Below are 16,141 nucleotides of genomic sequence, written 5' to 3'. Positions count from 1 at the left end.
TTTAAAAGATATTAACCCAGGAATACCAGAGAGGCGTGTTTGCTAGCTGTGGGGAAATTTAGATGTGCCTAGCCATTGAACTAGTCAAGGCATATCAAAATTAACTTGTGTGTATGTCCTTTCACTCAAGAAATCAGAGGGCTCTGGAGGGTGGCTAGAGCGACCTGCTAGGGCCAACGCAGTTTAACCAATTCTTTACTACTTCAGTACTATCAAAACCAATCTTTATTTTTTACAGGTTCAGCATGCGCTCAAGAAGTCTGAAAAGGCTTTGGATACCCTAAACAAAGCCATTGTTATTGATCCCAAGAACCCTCTATGCAAATTTCACAGAGCCTCAGTTTTATTTGCAAATGAAAAATACAAGGTGAGATTTATATAAGTTTTTCACACTGTATTATGTCTCATTAAAAACAAAAAACTTCAAGGCCAAACTAGCCTACAAATAAAAATTAAAAGTTACATGTTATTTAATATGGGGGATTTTTTTGATTTTTGTGGGTTTGTTTGTTTTTTTGTTTTTTATTTTTGTTTTGGAAACTGTTTTTTCTGCTTATAAAGGCCCAGGGTAGGGGGCATAGTTTCATTTTATTTTATGAAATACTCATGAAATGAGGTATAATCCTAGTGCTTAGGAGGCTTAGATAGGAGGATTGCCACTAAGTCCACTTTAGCTACAGAGTGGTCCCTATACATTTTAAGCTACAGAGTGATAATTCGGTCTCATAAAACAAAGTAGCATTGTCCCCTAGGAAGGATTGTGTGAGGTATTCAGAAATGTTTATGAATTCCACATCTAGAAAGACTTTTTTATGCACACAAAACTGTCTTAAAAGAAAGACTTAAAGCATCCTCCAGAGACTAAAGTAAATGAAGTGACAGAGAGTGACTGGATGCTCACTGTCATCCTGGGAGGTGTCCGCTCATTGATGGGTACTTGTCCAGGAGGCACAAGGCCCTGGTGCAAGCCACCACTTCCAAAAAGTGGGAAGAAAAGACTTATTGAGTACCTGCTATACTGGATATATTAGCACACTCCCAATCCCAGGGCAGGGAAGAGGAAAGCAAGAGGATCACAAGTAGTAAAACAGGTAGTAGAGCACCTACCTAGCAGGCACAGAGTCATGGCTGAATTCAGTGCCCAACACCACATAAGTCATGTGTAGTTTATACCTGCATTCTCAGCACTGGGGAAATTAAAAAAAAAAAAAAATCAAGAAATGTCATTTGGCATTAGATGTTATAACCAAGAAACAGAGATTAAAAATTCAGAAATGCAGACTAGAAGTGATATTCTTCCCATTTATACAATGCACTTTCAACAATAGCTATATATCCCAAGCTGGCTTGGAACTCATAAAGCCAAAGATGACTTTGAACTTCTTCTCTGCCTTCCAAATGCTAACATTACTGAAACCGTCATGCAGATTTATGTGGTGTTAGGATAAAACCCAGGGCTTCTTGCATGCTATGTAAGCACTCTACAGGCTGAGCCACCTCCCTAGTCTCTATACCCTTCATAGTATTTGTGCTGAAGTTTTATATAAATAAATTTGCTTATGTTATCTGAATTCCGTAATTTCCTGATAGTCTTCTGAGCATATCACCTTGGATCCCTGCTTCACACTGTCTTTGAGCTTTTTATTTAGAAGTCAGTGTGTTTGTCATCTTTTTAAAATATATCACGGTTAAAAAAGTTGAATATGCCTCACAAGCTTACTTTTCTATTAACAGTTACTATTTTTATTAATAGTTCAGAACATACTTTTCTTTGTTCATAGATACTTTTTTTAATTGTTTTTTTTTTTTTTTAATGTATGTGAGTACACTGTCATTCTCTTCAGACACACCAGAAGAGGACATCTGATCCCATTTAAAATGGTTGCGAGCCACCATGTGGGTGCTGGGAGTTGAACTCAGGACCTCTGCAACAGAAGTCAGTGTTTTTATCCACTGAGCCATCTCTCAACCCCCAACATTTAATTTTTTAAAATCTCTATATTTAATGTTTGTTTTTAATTTTTTGTGTCTATATGTGGTACCTGACTACACTTGTTTAGTCAGAATTTTGTAAGACTTTTCTTTAATAATTTTTCTCTTCGTTTTTTCAGTCTGCTTTACAAGAACTTGAAGAACTGAAACAGATTGTCCCCAAAGAATCCCTTGTTTACTTCTTAATAGGAAAGGTAAAAATGGCCTCATGTTAGGCCACAACTTTGTAACAAATAATAAATTCTTTTTCTTTCCTTTTTTAAAGATTTGTTTCTATTTCCAGGCAGCAGTGGGACCTGCCTTTAATCCCAGCACTGGGGAGGCAGAAGCAGGTGGATCTCTGTTCTACAGAGCAAGTTCCGTGACTGCCAGGTCTGCACTGAGAAAGGTTCCAAGACCCAAATTTAGATCTTCTAGAAGAGCAACAGCAGTTTTAACTGTTGAACTATCTCTCCAACCTCAACAACTATTAAATTAAAAAAAAAACTATATGTATTATATATACAATACTTGCTCTGTAGACTAAGCTGTTCTGGAACTCAGAGACCCACCTGTCTTGCCTCTGCCTCCCTAGTGATAGGATTAAAGGCATGTACTTAGCAAATCTAAAAGCCCTGGAAAAATTGGATTTAAATTAAAAAGATGGTGTTTTGCTGTCCCAGCTCAAGATCAGCCTGGACTATATTCAAGAACATCTTAAAAGACCAAACTTAGAGAGCTAAGGACAGTCTCATGTCTGTGTTTTTAGCTGTCCTTGACATGGATCCAGGCTTTGTGTCTTGCACCTGTAATCTCAGAGCACAAGCAAGAAGTTCTCAGTTCAAGGACAGCCTGAGTGACGATGTGAGACACTGTGCAGTTCATTAGTAGATTATGTGCCTGGCTCGCATAAGGTTATATAAACGAAAGCTACTCAGCTTCTCTAGTCCTTCCTTCCATTGTCAGTGTTCTAGTTGGTGAGATTTATTGGAAACTCCTACCTTTTGAAAAGTAAAGGAATTCTGAACCCAACACCTGATTATATAAAGAATGTGAAGTCATGTGTTGGAAAAAAACATCCTCCAACCTGAATGGACTCGAAGTACAAAGATCAGAAGCCTAATTTATGTTTCAAGATTTTTCAATTGAATTGAGTGCTCTGTTTTTTAGGTTTACAAGAAGTTGGGTCAAACTCATCTCGCCTTGATGAATTTCTCTTGGGCTATGGATTTAGATCCTAAAGGAGCCAATAATCAGATTAAAGAGGCAATTGACAAGCGCTACCTCCCAGATGATGAGGAGCCTATAACGCAAGAGGAACAGATCAGTGAGTAATCCACATAAGATGTGTAGCACACAGAAAGCTAGTGTGCAGAACCTGTGGGTGCCTCTGCACTTTCCAAACTGGCACTTTCTTTACAGGCAGTGAAATTACTTCTAAATGCAATTACAGAAAATGTAACTACTTCTAAATCTGATGTACTCTGTGACTTTGAACCTCAGCTCTGTAGTAGCTGTTGTTTACATTCTATTTCATCCTGGACAAAACCAGAAATCTATATGTGTGATTAGTGCATACTTACTTACATATATTAATACTAAGAGAATTGGAGTTTTTCTGAGATAAATTCTGACTAGCTTTTGTTCCATAAATTTTAGTGAACATCTTATAAGTAAAATTTACAATTTCATTACTGCTTTTATAAACTGAAGGTTCTATTCCACATTTCTTTATACTGTCAGGGACAGTCTACAATGTCAGTAGTTAGGAGTTAGCAGAAATGTTAGCCTCTTTTGATGTTGTTGTTATATCTATTTTATGTTTCAGAGAGCTATCTCTAGCTCCTAGAGTAGGAATACAGAGTTCATAGGGAAAACAGCAGGAGGCTAGAAACATTGTGTAATTAGTGGAGTTGTGGAGTATGGACAGGCCTTGGTTGGATCCCAGTACTTTATAAACCACATGTAGTGCTGCAGGTGAATACAAGGAGGAGCATCAAAAGTGGAAAGTCGCCCTTGGCTACTTAAGTAGGTTCAAAAGTTTAATACAGCAAGTTAACTTGTAGGCATGCTGTGAGACAGAATTAATATTGCATGCCCTTAATCCCAGCACTGGGGAGCAGAGGCAGATGAATCTCTTCTTATGTAGCCTGTCCTGGAACTCTGGTCTACATAGTGAGTTCCAGAACAGGCTATATAAGAAAACCCTCTTTTGGGCTGGAGAGATGGCTCAGTGGGTAAGAGCACTGACTGCTCTTCCAGAGGTCCTGAGTTCGATTCCCAGCAACCACATGGTGACTCACAACCATCTATAAAAGAATCTGATGCCCTCTTCTGGAGTGTCTGAAAACAGCTACAGTGTACTCACATAAATATAATAGATAAATGGGGGGGGGGTGCTGAATTGCTTTTTTTAGATAACATTTGGAATTTTCTGGTTTGTGGGGGGTCTCATCTCTGAACATAATGAAGTCTTCCTTATTTTGTGAGCCAAGAAGTTGTATTTGTCCTACACCTTGTTTTTTCTTTCTATATGCATAGTGGGAACAGACGAATCCCAGGAGAGCAGCATGACAGATGCAGATGACACACAACTTCATGCAGCGGAAAGTGATGAATTTTAACTGTGGAAGTCAAACTCTGACTGTGGCTAGTGCTGACATGTTTCTGTCCCTCCATACACTGACTCTCAACTCTTGAGCCACCATTGCCGTCATTCATCACCTAGACCATGAGTGTGCCCTTTCGCTGGACCCTGACTGTACTGAATGAAAGGCAGTGCAATACTTAGCTGCTAACAAGACTGGCTCTGTTACCAGTATGAACGACAATTTGGGGGAGGGGTGAGGAACTTTTCTTTTTTTTCTTTAATCTCCTCAGTTGGAAATCTATCATGGAAGGAAGAGTTATGTTTTATCTTGAAGGAACCATTAGATACAAAAATGGTGATGAACCAGAATTTCTCGGTCATTTTTCCAAAATTGTTTTTTATTTGTTTCTATTCCTGATAAACAGAGTGACTGACCTTCATTCTAGGTTCTTCGAGAATGGTGTTAGCAAGTGCCAGATGGAACAATAAAAGACATTGCCTATAACAGAGTAAAGTTCATTGCCAAGGAACATAACTTACCTTAAGCTTGGAGTGTCTCCTATAAGCAAATGCAGTGGGCCTGTTTGGACTCATGTAGGAGTCAAATATCCCTCCATACAGTGTACACTTATTCTTGGCAAGAATGCTCTAATGTCTAGCCAAGAATTTTAATTTATTATCTTGCTTCAAAGTGTTGATCATTGTTGTCTTGGTATTGGATACTTTAAAATTGGTCTTGACGGTACTGGCTTTCCTCTTTGAGCTCTGTGAGATTGCCTTCAACACTCAAGAGATGGTAGATTGGTTCCCTGATGAAAAGCCAACCAGGCCCTACTAACCACTGTGCTTACCAGAAGAATCAGTATGAGAACACTAAAGAGAGACCTTCGAGATCATGATAGAGAAGCCTTAATACAGTTGGAGCTGCGCCTAACCGTGAGTCTGCCTCTTCCCGGGAGTGCGAGGATGTGTGTGACCTCTGTTGAAGTCAGCGCCGTTCTTTTCAGCTCTGTGCTTCATATTGTCAGTACTGTGCGTCACCACAACTTGTAATGAGCGTAATTAATTGGGTTTAAAATACTGAAAATTTTTAGCCTAAGGAAAAGTTTCTTATGAAAGAGACAAATTCTCTCCTGAGTTCATCATAATATGGGTTTGTGTGTTTGGGGACTGGCCACAATTTTAAAGATCTAATTATGCATATAAAATGGGAATTATTGGAATTTCACAGTAACAGATTTAAACAGTCTTAAATTGTGTATCTCCTTTATTGTAATGTATTGAAAATTTTAGAGAAACTTTAGTTAACATTTTATTAAGTGCCAATGTCAGAATATAACAAATTATAGTTTCTTATGAGTGACAGGCCTACAGTTATTATTTTGGAATATTTGATGAAGGAAAAACTTAACCACTGGTTACTTGTATATGTAAGTCAAGCTGTGAAAATAAGGTGGATTACAAAATATGTGGAAAGAATGTTTTAGCCTGTAAACTCAGTCATTTCCTGTCGGTTAACTTAATCTTCTCATCCAGATGTGAATTAGATACCACTATAAAGTCAATTCTTGGGTTAGGTATTAGGTGCCAGGGAAACATTTAAGATAATTTTCTACCTAAATCTATGTATGTGTGCCATTTAAAAAAATAATTTATGTGGAAAAGGAAAGGTGGGAATAAATGACTATCATAAAAAAATTCCCATAGGCTAGCACTTCACTTCTAACAGATATTCCATTTTATTATTCATTAGTTATGTAAAGTTTAAATTTTCCTTTCTTTTTTTAATTAGCAAATCATAAGCCAGCTTTATACATATATATATTACATTATCAGATCTAGAGTTTCCTAGAAGGCTTTTACCCTCAGTTCTGTTGCAGACCTAGAGAAAGCTAAGCTCGGAGCATAATTTGCTGAAGTGTAATTCTTTTAGTAGGAATTTATGTCCTGTGCCAGAGGGACTTTCTGGTGCTGCTGAGTTTGAGACAAAGGAAGGGGTGGTTGTGGCCATGGCTGAAAGGCTCACAGACACCTGACCTGCTCTCACACTTTCCTCACTCCTGCTTCTAACAGCATTTGCAAATGGACGCCTTATTTCCATGTAGTAACTGTTTCTTGGGTTTCTTTTTATTTGTGTCTTTGCTTTCTTTCTTTTTTTTTCCCACGGAATAGGGATCAAATAAGCAAACACATTTTGGTAAGCAAATTGTTTCAAATTTCAGGCCTTGCTTTGAAGGAAATTAAGGATACTAAATACTTCACTGTCTTTTTCACACTTATACATATGCACACGGATACAAATACACACTCACAAAAGCATATTAGAGCATTGGATTTCATTTTCCTCATAGAAATGGTTATTACTACACCAGAATGAATATTTTTTTCAGGAGAACAGATGGTACTCAGAATAAGGAAAGGTGGGGCTCTGTATTTCATTACTTAGAAATTTTTATTTTATCCAAGAACTGCAAATAACACTTGAACCATGCTGCTGTTGTACCTTAAAAACTCAGTGATAACCAGTGTCTAGTCGATTAAAACACTCTTCGAAGAAAACAGTTCTGAAGTCCCTAATTAGCCAGAGTATAGTGTGGGTCTTCACTGAGAAAAATGTTGACCCACTTTCTTTGGGAAAACCTGGGAAAATCCAAGTGTGGGTGTGCCATGTGTGTTCTATTTGCATTGAAACAATGTACTTTTGTGTCGTCTTTTTGCTTTTCCTGACTTATTTCAGAAATTGTATAGTCTTTGGGGGGAAAGTCTTTTCTGTTAATATATTTACAGTTCATTAAAGGATATGGAAAATCCAAATAAATTACTTTTGAAAGCAGTTTATAATCAAGGTGTTAAAACTATGTAAAAGCTGTGTCATCTGCATTTTTATACTGAGTCACAGCAGCATAGTGGTGAAAGATCACATTTTATGTTCTACACGAGCCTAGGACAATGTTTCTCTAATTTTTACTTACACTTTTTAATATATATTAAAGTTCATACCCTTTTTAGTATTATTTGGAATTTTAAAATAAATATTATGACAAAAAAACAATGGTAATTTTTAGAATATATTATTTTGAAACTGCAGAACCTCTCTTACCAGCAGCTCCAACTTAGGTCAACAAGTTAACAGCTCATTCTTCAATGATGTCATTTCTGAAGTTCCCTCCAGGAACACATACAGTTTAACATGGTGGCTCAAAGGCAGCCAGGGACACAGAGTAGGACTTTATCTCAAACTTGATGGGGGGTGGATATTGGGCTTACTTGATAAAGTTGGAGCTGAGCTTAGATGTGCATTACCAGGTAAAAAGCTGGGCAGCAGGAATGGGAGGATCCTTGAAGCTACCTGGCCATCCTGTCAGTCTGAATGATACTACCTCAGAAAAGGAGCTAAGTACTTGAAGATATATTCTGATGTTGACTTCTAGTCTCCACAGTCACTCTCACACACACACACACACACACACACACACACACACACACACACACACACACACAGAGAGAGATATCTAGGTTCAATCTCAGTACTACCAAAGACAAAGCGGCTGGGGCATTTGCCTGTATACAAAGACCTGAGTTGGTTTTCCAGCTCTGAGTAAATTGGTCATAATGGCTCATTCCTAAAATAAAAGCTCAGCACTCAGGAACTAGACACATGAAGATCTGAAATTCAAGATCATCCTTAGCTACATATTAAGTACCCTGTCTGTAAATGAATTATTCCTAGTATAAGTGTAAATAGTGAATTAATCTGGCAGCTAAATTTCTTTAACTTGTTAGTCCCCAATAATCACACAGATAAACCAAGATTTATTTAAAATTGCACCTCAATAGCTGAGCAGTTCCATAATCTACCTTTACTTTCTAAACTAATCTGGCTACCTCCCAGCCCCATCCCATGACACTTGGATGTTGCTATTGATCTGGCTCTTTGGGCTTCAGGTGTATTTCTGTGATCTCTTCCCAACAACCCCTTCCTCATGGCTCCAAACTTCCATCCTCCTTGCTGTCTGAATCTCTCCTCCACCCACTGACTGGTGGTCATCCCACCCTCTTCTCTATTCTGCCCAGCCATTGGGTGATGAGGCAGAGAATAAAGGGTAAGAATTGTTTACACAGTCTTGAAACTAGAGGTTCTTGGTATAAGCATTACAATGCTGTGTCTGATTGAGACAAAATGAGGGCAGAGAAATCAGCATTTGAATAACAAGGGTAAATTTTAACACTTTGTACAAAAACATTCCTACACCTGTCTGAAAACAAATGAAAATTAAGACCTGGGAAAAGTAAAATACACAAAATTTTTACAAGGTTTTAAAATTTGGAAACCGAATCCAAGGAACCTGAATAAATAAAAGGTCTACAAACCTTGTAAAACTAAAAGTTTATTTATTCAGTTATCTTGGAGAAAGGGAGATGGTTCTTTTTGGACTTTGAGAAGAATCGCAACACAGAAAACAGATGAAGCACTAACTGAGCTAGGCGAGGGGGTTGACAAGGGAGTTGACAAGGGGGTTGACTACTTCCCTGGGACACGTCACCTCTTGTCATCTAACATGGTGTGGTGAAGAACGGGGTGAAAGTACTTGTTCAAAAGAACCAGTTATTTTCTCGAAAACAGGTCTCACCACGTTGTTCCAACAGCCTAAAACTAACTTACTTGTGCAAGACATAGTGGTGAGCACCTTTTAGCCTAGCACTCCGGAAACAGATGGGTAAAGTCTGTAAGTTCGAAGCTATCCTGGTTAATAAAGAGTTTCATGACATACAGAGCTATATACATAGACTCTGTCTCAAAAAATGGTGTGTGTGTGTGTGTGTGTGTGTGTGTGTGTGTGTGTGCACGTACTTACCTAGATGAATTAATGTGCCCTCAGAAGTGGTTGGTTGTTGGGTACCCTGGACCTCCAGTTCCAAGCAGTTGTGAGCTGTCTGATACGGGTTCTGGGAAGTAAATCCAGGTTCATGCACCAGGATGGCTGGGTGCTGGGACTTCTGTCTCAGCCTCCTGCCTGCAAGAGTGCTGAGATCACAGGTGTTTACACTGTGTATCTGACCTTTAAGTGGATGCTGGGGATTCAAACTCAGGTCCTGCTTCTACAGGGAGCACTTCCCCACTGAGTCATCTCCCCAGGATTCTCATATACTAGGATGAAGAGGCATGGTACATGTTAAACAAGTGCTCTACCATTGAGCTGCTGCTGGAACCCTGTTTGGGGGTTTGTTTTGAGGGCAGGTTTAGAGAGTTTGGGGTTGTTGGTTGGTTGGTTTTGTTTTGTTGTTCCTGTTTGGTTTTGAACCCTGGCTGTTGTGAGTAGGCCAGGTGAGCCTTGAAGTACAGAGATCTGTCTGCCTCTCCTTACTGAGTTGGGACCCTGTATTTTGAATTTCAGTTTGAGACCAACTTTCACTTAAGTTGTCCAGGCTGACCTTGGACTTTAGTAGCCCATTGGCCTTGAACATGTGATCCTCCTTCCTCAGACTCCCAAGTAGCTAGGATTACAGGACTGCATAACTCTGTCTTTTTTTTGTTTTTGTTTTTTCTGTTTGGGATTTTTTTTTTTTTTTTTTTTTTTTTTTTGAAATATCATCTGCTGTTCAGGCTAGCCTCAAGCTCACTGTCTCTCCTACTTCATCCTCCCAAATGCTGAAATGATTGTTGCTTATTTGTGAGTACACATGTGCATACCACAGCATGTGTGTGCAAGCCAGAGAACAACTTCTTAGAGTCTTCTCCTTCCACCTTGGACATCCCACAAATGGAATTGAGATCATTAGACATGGCAGCGAGTACCTTTCTCTCTGCTGGGCCTCGTCATAGCGCTTCACTAGCTGAGTGATCTAGAGTAGTTAACTTTAATGAATTATGAACCTTTTCTCAATGGTACAGAACATAAAATATGTCCTTAGCAACCCATCAGGACTTTTCTGACAATCTTAGCTGTTTCTCTCAGTAGTGATTGGTAAAACTAAAGTGCACTGCAGATACTCTGGCACACGTCAAATGGAAACGGCACAGAAAACTAATGAAACAGTCCCTAAAACACTGTCCTGGATCATCTTCAATCTGGAGCAGCTGTCAACTGCTACCAGTTTTACTATTGTTTACATATTTCCGGTGGCTGTTTTCCTCTGTGGCGAGTTATCACACAACCTATAAGCCTACAAAGTTTTAATGGTTATTGTGAAAATTGTGAGTTTCAGTGTTTGTTGTTTGGGGATTTTGCTTTCTGCTTACGTTTTTCCAAGACACGATTTCTTTATGTAGCCCTGGCTGTCCTGGAACTCATGCTGTACTCTAGTCTGGCGTTGAACTCAGGGATCTCCCTCCTTCTGCCTCCCAAGTGCAGATTAAAGGTGTTTTTATAACACCCAGCATTTTATTATTGTTGTTGTTGTTGTTATTTTATGTGTACGGGTGTTTTGCTTGCATGAATGTCTGTGCACTAGCACATGCCTGGTTCCCCTGGAGTTCAGAAAAAGAGAATCAGATCTCCTGGAACTGGAATTATAAAGGTTGTGAGCTGCCTTTTGAGTGCTAGGAACCCAATCCTGGGTCTTCTCAAGACCACCCAGTGGTCCTAACCTCTGAACTCTTTCCAGCCCCTGTTTGGCTGGGTTGTCTTGAATTATCTGTACTATTGTTGGGTAATAGTCCTGCCTGATAATTTATAATGGCACTTTTAAAGAAATAGTTTTGTGACCCCTAATCTAGAACTTATAGCTGGATTTTTATAACCTCTTAAACACACCCCACCCTCAAAACACAGTGTGCTAGATATTTTTCAGCACTTGGTCCACTGGGGTATCTGACATAGGAAGCAACACTTGACAGTAGTTTTCAGTTTTTGTGTTTGAATGTGTGTGTGTGTGTGTGTGTGTGTGTGTGTGTGTGTGTGTGTGTACACACCACATGAATGCAGTATGTACAGGGGCCTCAAGAATGTTAGATCTCCTGGAGCCAGAATGTGGATAGTTGTGAACCACTTGACATGAATACTAGGAAGTGGACTCAGATCCTCTGCGAGAGCAGACAGAACTACTACTGCTGAGCCATCTTTCCAGAACCCCAATCTTAAACTTTTCTTTCTATGGATGTTCTATAAAGATGTTCTATAAAAAAAATGTTCCACTAACATTACAGTGGAATTCCTTTGCCACTGCCATGCCTATTCATAGCATTCAATTCTGCCTCAGCTGTCTGTCATAACCATTGGCCACATCCTTTCTCTTGGAAATTTTCAACAGTTCCCATCATGACGCAGCCCTGCAGTGCATCTGTGTTAAGGAAAAAGGAAACGTGTTGGGTGCCAGCAAGATGGCTCAGCAGTCAAAAGAGCCTACTATCAAGGCTGACAAAATTCTCCCATTCTCTGACTGCCATGTGAAGTGGCATCAATTTCTAGTTTCCTTGGAGACTGAGTTGTGCCATGTGATATTTTTCTCCTGTAGGCTTTTTTTTTTTTTTTAACCTACTTTAATAAGGATTCTTAAATGTGTCAACCTCCCTTATAGCCCACCAACCAAAGGTAGGGGAGAAAAATGGCTAATCGGACCTGTTTAGAAGTAATTCCTTGGGGTGATTCCAGTCTTTATTGTCTGAAGTTCAATCCACTCAAATCGGATCCAGAAGAAACCACAAGGCTCTACCAAGCTGCACGAGTCTGCTACAACAACCAGAACACCGCCAGAATTTCTTTGATGACAAGCAATGATCAGTTAAAAAAAGAAGCAAGTTGGGCCAATGCGATGGTGTCATCAGCAAAGACCAGCAAGGCAAACCAGTGTCAGCGTGTCACCCACTGTTATCCTCTTCCCAAACATGACATGTCATCTCAAGCTTCCACTCCAGCAAAGCATCAGATGACACAACTGAGTTTCCAATGAAGCTAGAAATTCCCACTTCAGCCGTGTATGAGCCCATACACACAGACATACAAATAAACAATAAACTACATGTAATTAAGTTCTCTTACATTTGTATTTTTATGTGAGTAGGCACTTTTGCATGTATATTGGCACCACATGCATTCTTGATGCCCTTGTATGCCAGTAGAGGGCATCAAATCTGCATCTGGAGAACAGTTGTAAGATGCCTTGTAGGTTCTGAGAATCACTAAGCCATCCCTACAGCCAATTGTAGTCTTTTAAAATGGAAGGAAGGACAAATGGGAAGAAGGAAAAAAGCCTGTTACGAGCCAGAGAGATGGCTCAAAGGTACAAACACCTCGGTGCTTCCAAGACTGACAACCTGAGTTCAATCTCCAGGACCACATGGTGGAAGGTGAGAAGAGTTTCTGGAATTTGTCCTCTTATCTCCACATATACTTATACACACACAATTTCTTGATTTTTGGAGACAGGATAGTTATTCCATGTAGCTTTGGTTGCCCTCAAACTCAGATCCATCTTCCTCTATCTCCTGAGTGCTGGGATTAAAGGTGTGTGCTACCACTACCCAGCTCACTATATTTTAAAAGATATGAAAGAAGGAAAAGTATGATGAGACACAGGAGTGGAGAATTCATAGTAGCTTATTTATGAATCTCATACTACAATAAATCATAGACTAGAACAAAACAGCATTCACATGCACTGAGGCAGGCTCAGTGAGAGTAATGTGGGGGCAAAATAACAAATATAATGTATATGTGCATGCAATTGTCAACAGATAACAAAGCCAGGATTAAACACAATGAACACTTCAGAGGTTTATACTTTATAGTAGTCACCAAGACTTCAATCACCTGTCAGTAAAGAAAACCATTCTCAGCAGGATAATGATGTCACCAAAAGCCCGTGGGTGTGAGGGGCAAGGGAACAGCAGAATGGAGTAGAGAACGTGAAGAAAGAACAGTTTCCAGGAAGAAAAAGTGGAAACCACAAAGATTGAAACCAGAGCACAGTTTGGCCAGCATTCCCCTTAAACTGTGGCTCCAGGGAAAGGGTGAGAAGTGGGTGGAAGTGGTATCCAGAGCAAAAGCAACCCCAAGACGGGGGTGGGGGAGTAGGCACGTCACCTCCTCACTCATAAAATCCCTGAGTTAGGTAGGAGGGACTATGTATCAGACTTCTCGAGAGTAACAAATCTTACAGAATGAATATATATATATAAAAATTTTATATATATGAATATAGTGTTTTATAATATATATATTGTATTATATATAGAGAGAGAACCTACTTTGGGATTTCAATATACTATATGTGTTATATATGTAAATATAGCATATATGTGAATTTATATACTGCATTATATATGTATAATATGTAGAAAATGCATATATAATATAGTATATTGGAATCCTGAAGAAGTAGGCTCTAATGCCAGTGAAGGAATGTACTTGTTAGAGCAAGCAGGCAAAGACCAAAAGCTTCCTTCTTCATGTCTGTAGATGGGCTTCTAGAAGAAGGCTTAGCCCAGATTTGAGGTGGGTTTTCCCAGCTCAAAAGAATGGATTAAAGTTTTGTATCTTATCGCTGTAAAATCCAGATTAAAGGTCTGTTTTCCTGTGTCAAAGAATTAAAACAGGATTAGAAGTAGATCTTCCCACTTAAAATCCCTCAAAGGTGTGCACCTAAATTTTTGAGTTTCAGTTCATTCCAAATAGCTGTTGAAGCCTGCCTGTTTATTTTAACATAACTGCAGCCATTTTGTATTCAGTCTCTATTTTGCTCAAAAGGTGAAACTAAATTCAAGTTCTCAGACACTGCTTCCCTGAAGTAACCATCCATATCTGACACTGAAAAATTCTCCTAAAAGGTCATGGTTGTATACTTATGCTGTTAACTTCCGTTCACTACTGGTCACCACTCCTCTTACCTCACTTAGGACCAATCAGCATAAAGGTCAGCTGAAAATACCTGTCTAGTTAGCCAAAATGTGGTACTGCCTCCACTGTTACCTTCTGAACGTGTGAACTTGGTTCTTCCTATAAAAAGCCTGCCCTAAGAACAGACTGGTACCACAGTTAAGCTCGGGGGTCCTTTTTTGTCAGTCTTGGGGTGTGTATTCAGTAAACTATTCTTACTTAACTAAGATCAATGTTCATATGGTTTGTGTGGTGATTCCTGGACCCCAAAAATAGCTATCACAGTTGACTCAGCAAGTAAAGCCAATTGATGCCAAATCTGATGGCCTAAGCTCCACATGCTGCTGGAAGGAGAGAACCGGCTCCTAAAGGTTGTCCACATGCCCATACAGATGTGCATAAACATAACAATGTTAAATTGATTAGCTTAAAGGGAGTTAAGTCAGCATCCTACCGTTGAATAATTTGGAATAAAGCCTTCTCATATAAAACTACTAAAGAGAAGCCCTTCTGGAACATTGCTAAGACCCCTGTACTTGAGAGGCGGAGGCAGGAAGATTAAGAATTCAAGCTCATCTTTATTGTCCATTAACTTTGAAGCCAACAGAAGCTGTACAAGATCCTGTCTGAAAACAAAAAAACAAAACAACAGCAAAAAAAAAAAAAAAAAAAAAAAAAAAGGACAGTAAGCCTGCCCTGTAAGCATGAGGTAAGCATGAGGACAGACCTGGGTTGGCTTCCTAGAACCAGACATGGTGGCTACCATTTTTTAATTTCAGCACTCTAGGAGGCAGGTGCAGCCTGGACTACAATAGAGTACACATTAACCCTGCCTCGGTGTGTGTGTGTGTGTGTGTGTATAACTTAGCCTGCTAGATAAGCATCAGGCCACCAAGAAACCCTGTTTCAAAATGAAACAACAAATCCAGGCTGGAGAGATGGCTCAGCAGTTAAAAGCACTGGTTGTTCTTAGCATCAAATGGCAGCTTACAACTGTCCTAGGGGTTCTCCTGTCCTCTTCTGGCACTGGGCACTGCATGTATGTGATATGCACATATGCATGCAGGATGTAGAATGACCATACATACATATAAAAATAACGATTAAAAAGCAAGTTGGGCAGCACCTGAGGAAGAGTATCCAAGGTTATCTGGCTTCCAGATACAGGCGCAACTTCTCATGCAAGTGCAGCCTCACACACACAGGAACGGCCTCACACACACAGATACAACCTCATACACACAGATACAACGTCACACAGGTGCAACCTCATACACATATATGAGCATACACACAACAAAACTGTAGAAAGTGAAAACTATGAATTAAAGGATTTTATGCAGATGCGAACCTCTCAAAATTAAAGATATATAGTTTTACATAATGTTAGTTTTTTTAATCACTTAAATTTGTAAAAACAAAACAAAACCCATAGGCAAATATCTACAATAATATATTAGAACATTTTCTAAGTTTCCAAAATTTGTGTCTATTACATGAGGTATTTCTCTCCTTTATTAATAATATATTCTTTCTTATACAATATATCCTGATTACTTTCCCCTTTTTCCTATTTCCTCCCCATATCCCCTTCATCCAGATTCATTCCAGGTGTGTCTCTCATTAGAAAAGAACAGGCTTTTAAGGGATAACAACAAAAAATAACTAAATATAATCAGATAAAACTGGCTGGAGAGGAGTTCGTGTGGCGGCTAGGCAGTGACAGATCCAGCGTCGCACGCGTTTCCCTCTCCGCGCCGCCACA

The 16,141-nt window shown here is 39.3% G+C and overlaps 1 protein-coding gene across 3 annotated transcripts in view; it reads left to right on the top strand.

The window, feature by feature from the left end:
- CDC27 (cell division cycle 27) overlaps positions 1-7,434 on the top strand; it is a 41,729-nt gene extending 34,295 nt beyond the window's left edge. For all 3 annotated transcript variants that reach the window (XM_080924590.1, XM_080924589.1, XM_080924591.1), the window contains 4 exons: positions 239-367; positions 2,112-2,186; positions 3,142-3,298; positions 4,513-7,434. In XM_080924590.1, the coding sequence (XP_080780716.1) occupies positions 239-367; positions 2,112-2,186; positions 3,142-3,298; positions 4,513-4,595 (444 nt within the window). In that variant the 3' untranslated portion in view covers positions 4,596-7,434. The remainder of the gene's footprint in view (positions 1-238; positions 368-2,111; positions 2,187-3,141; positions 3,299-4,512) is intronic.
- Positions 7,435-16,141: the final 8,707 nt, after the last annotated feature.

Source organism: Micromys minutus (genome assembly GCF_963924665.1).
Source record: "Micromys minutus genome assembly, chromosome: 10".
NCBI classification, from domain to species: domain Eukaryota; kingdom Metazoa; phylum Chordata; class Mammalia; order Rodentia; family Muridae; genus Micromys; species Micromys minutus.
Note: the sequence above shows the minus strand (reverse complement) of the source record. Positions and strands in the feature narration are given on the sequence as shown.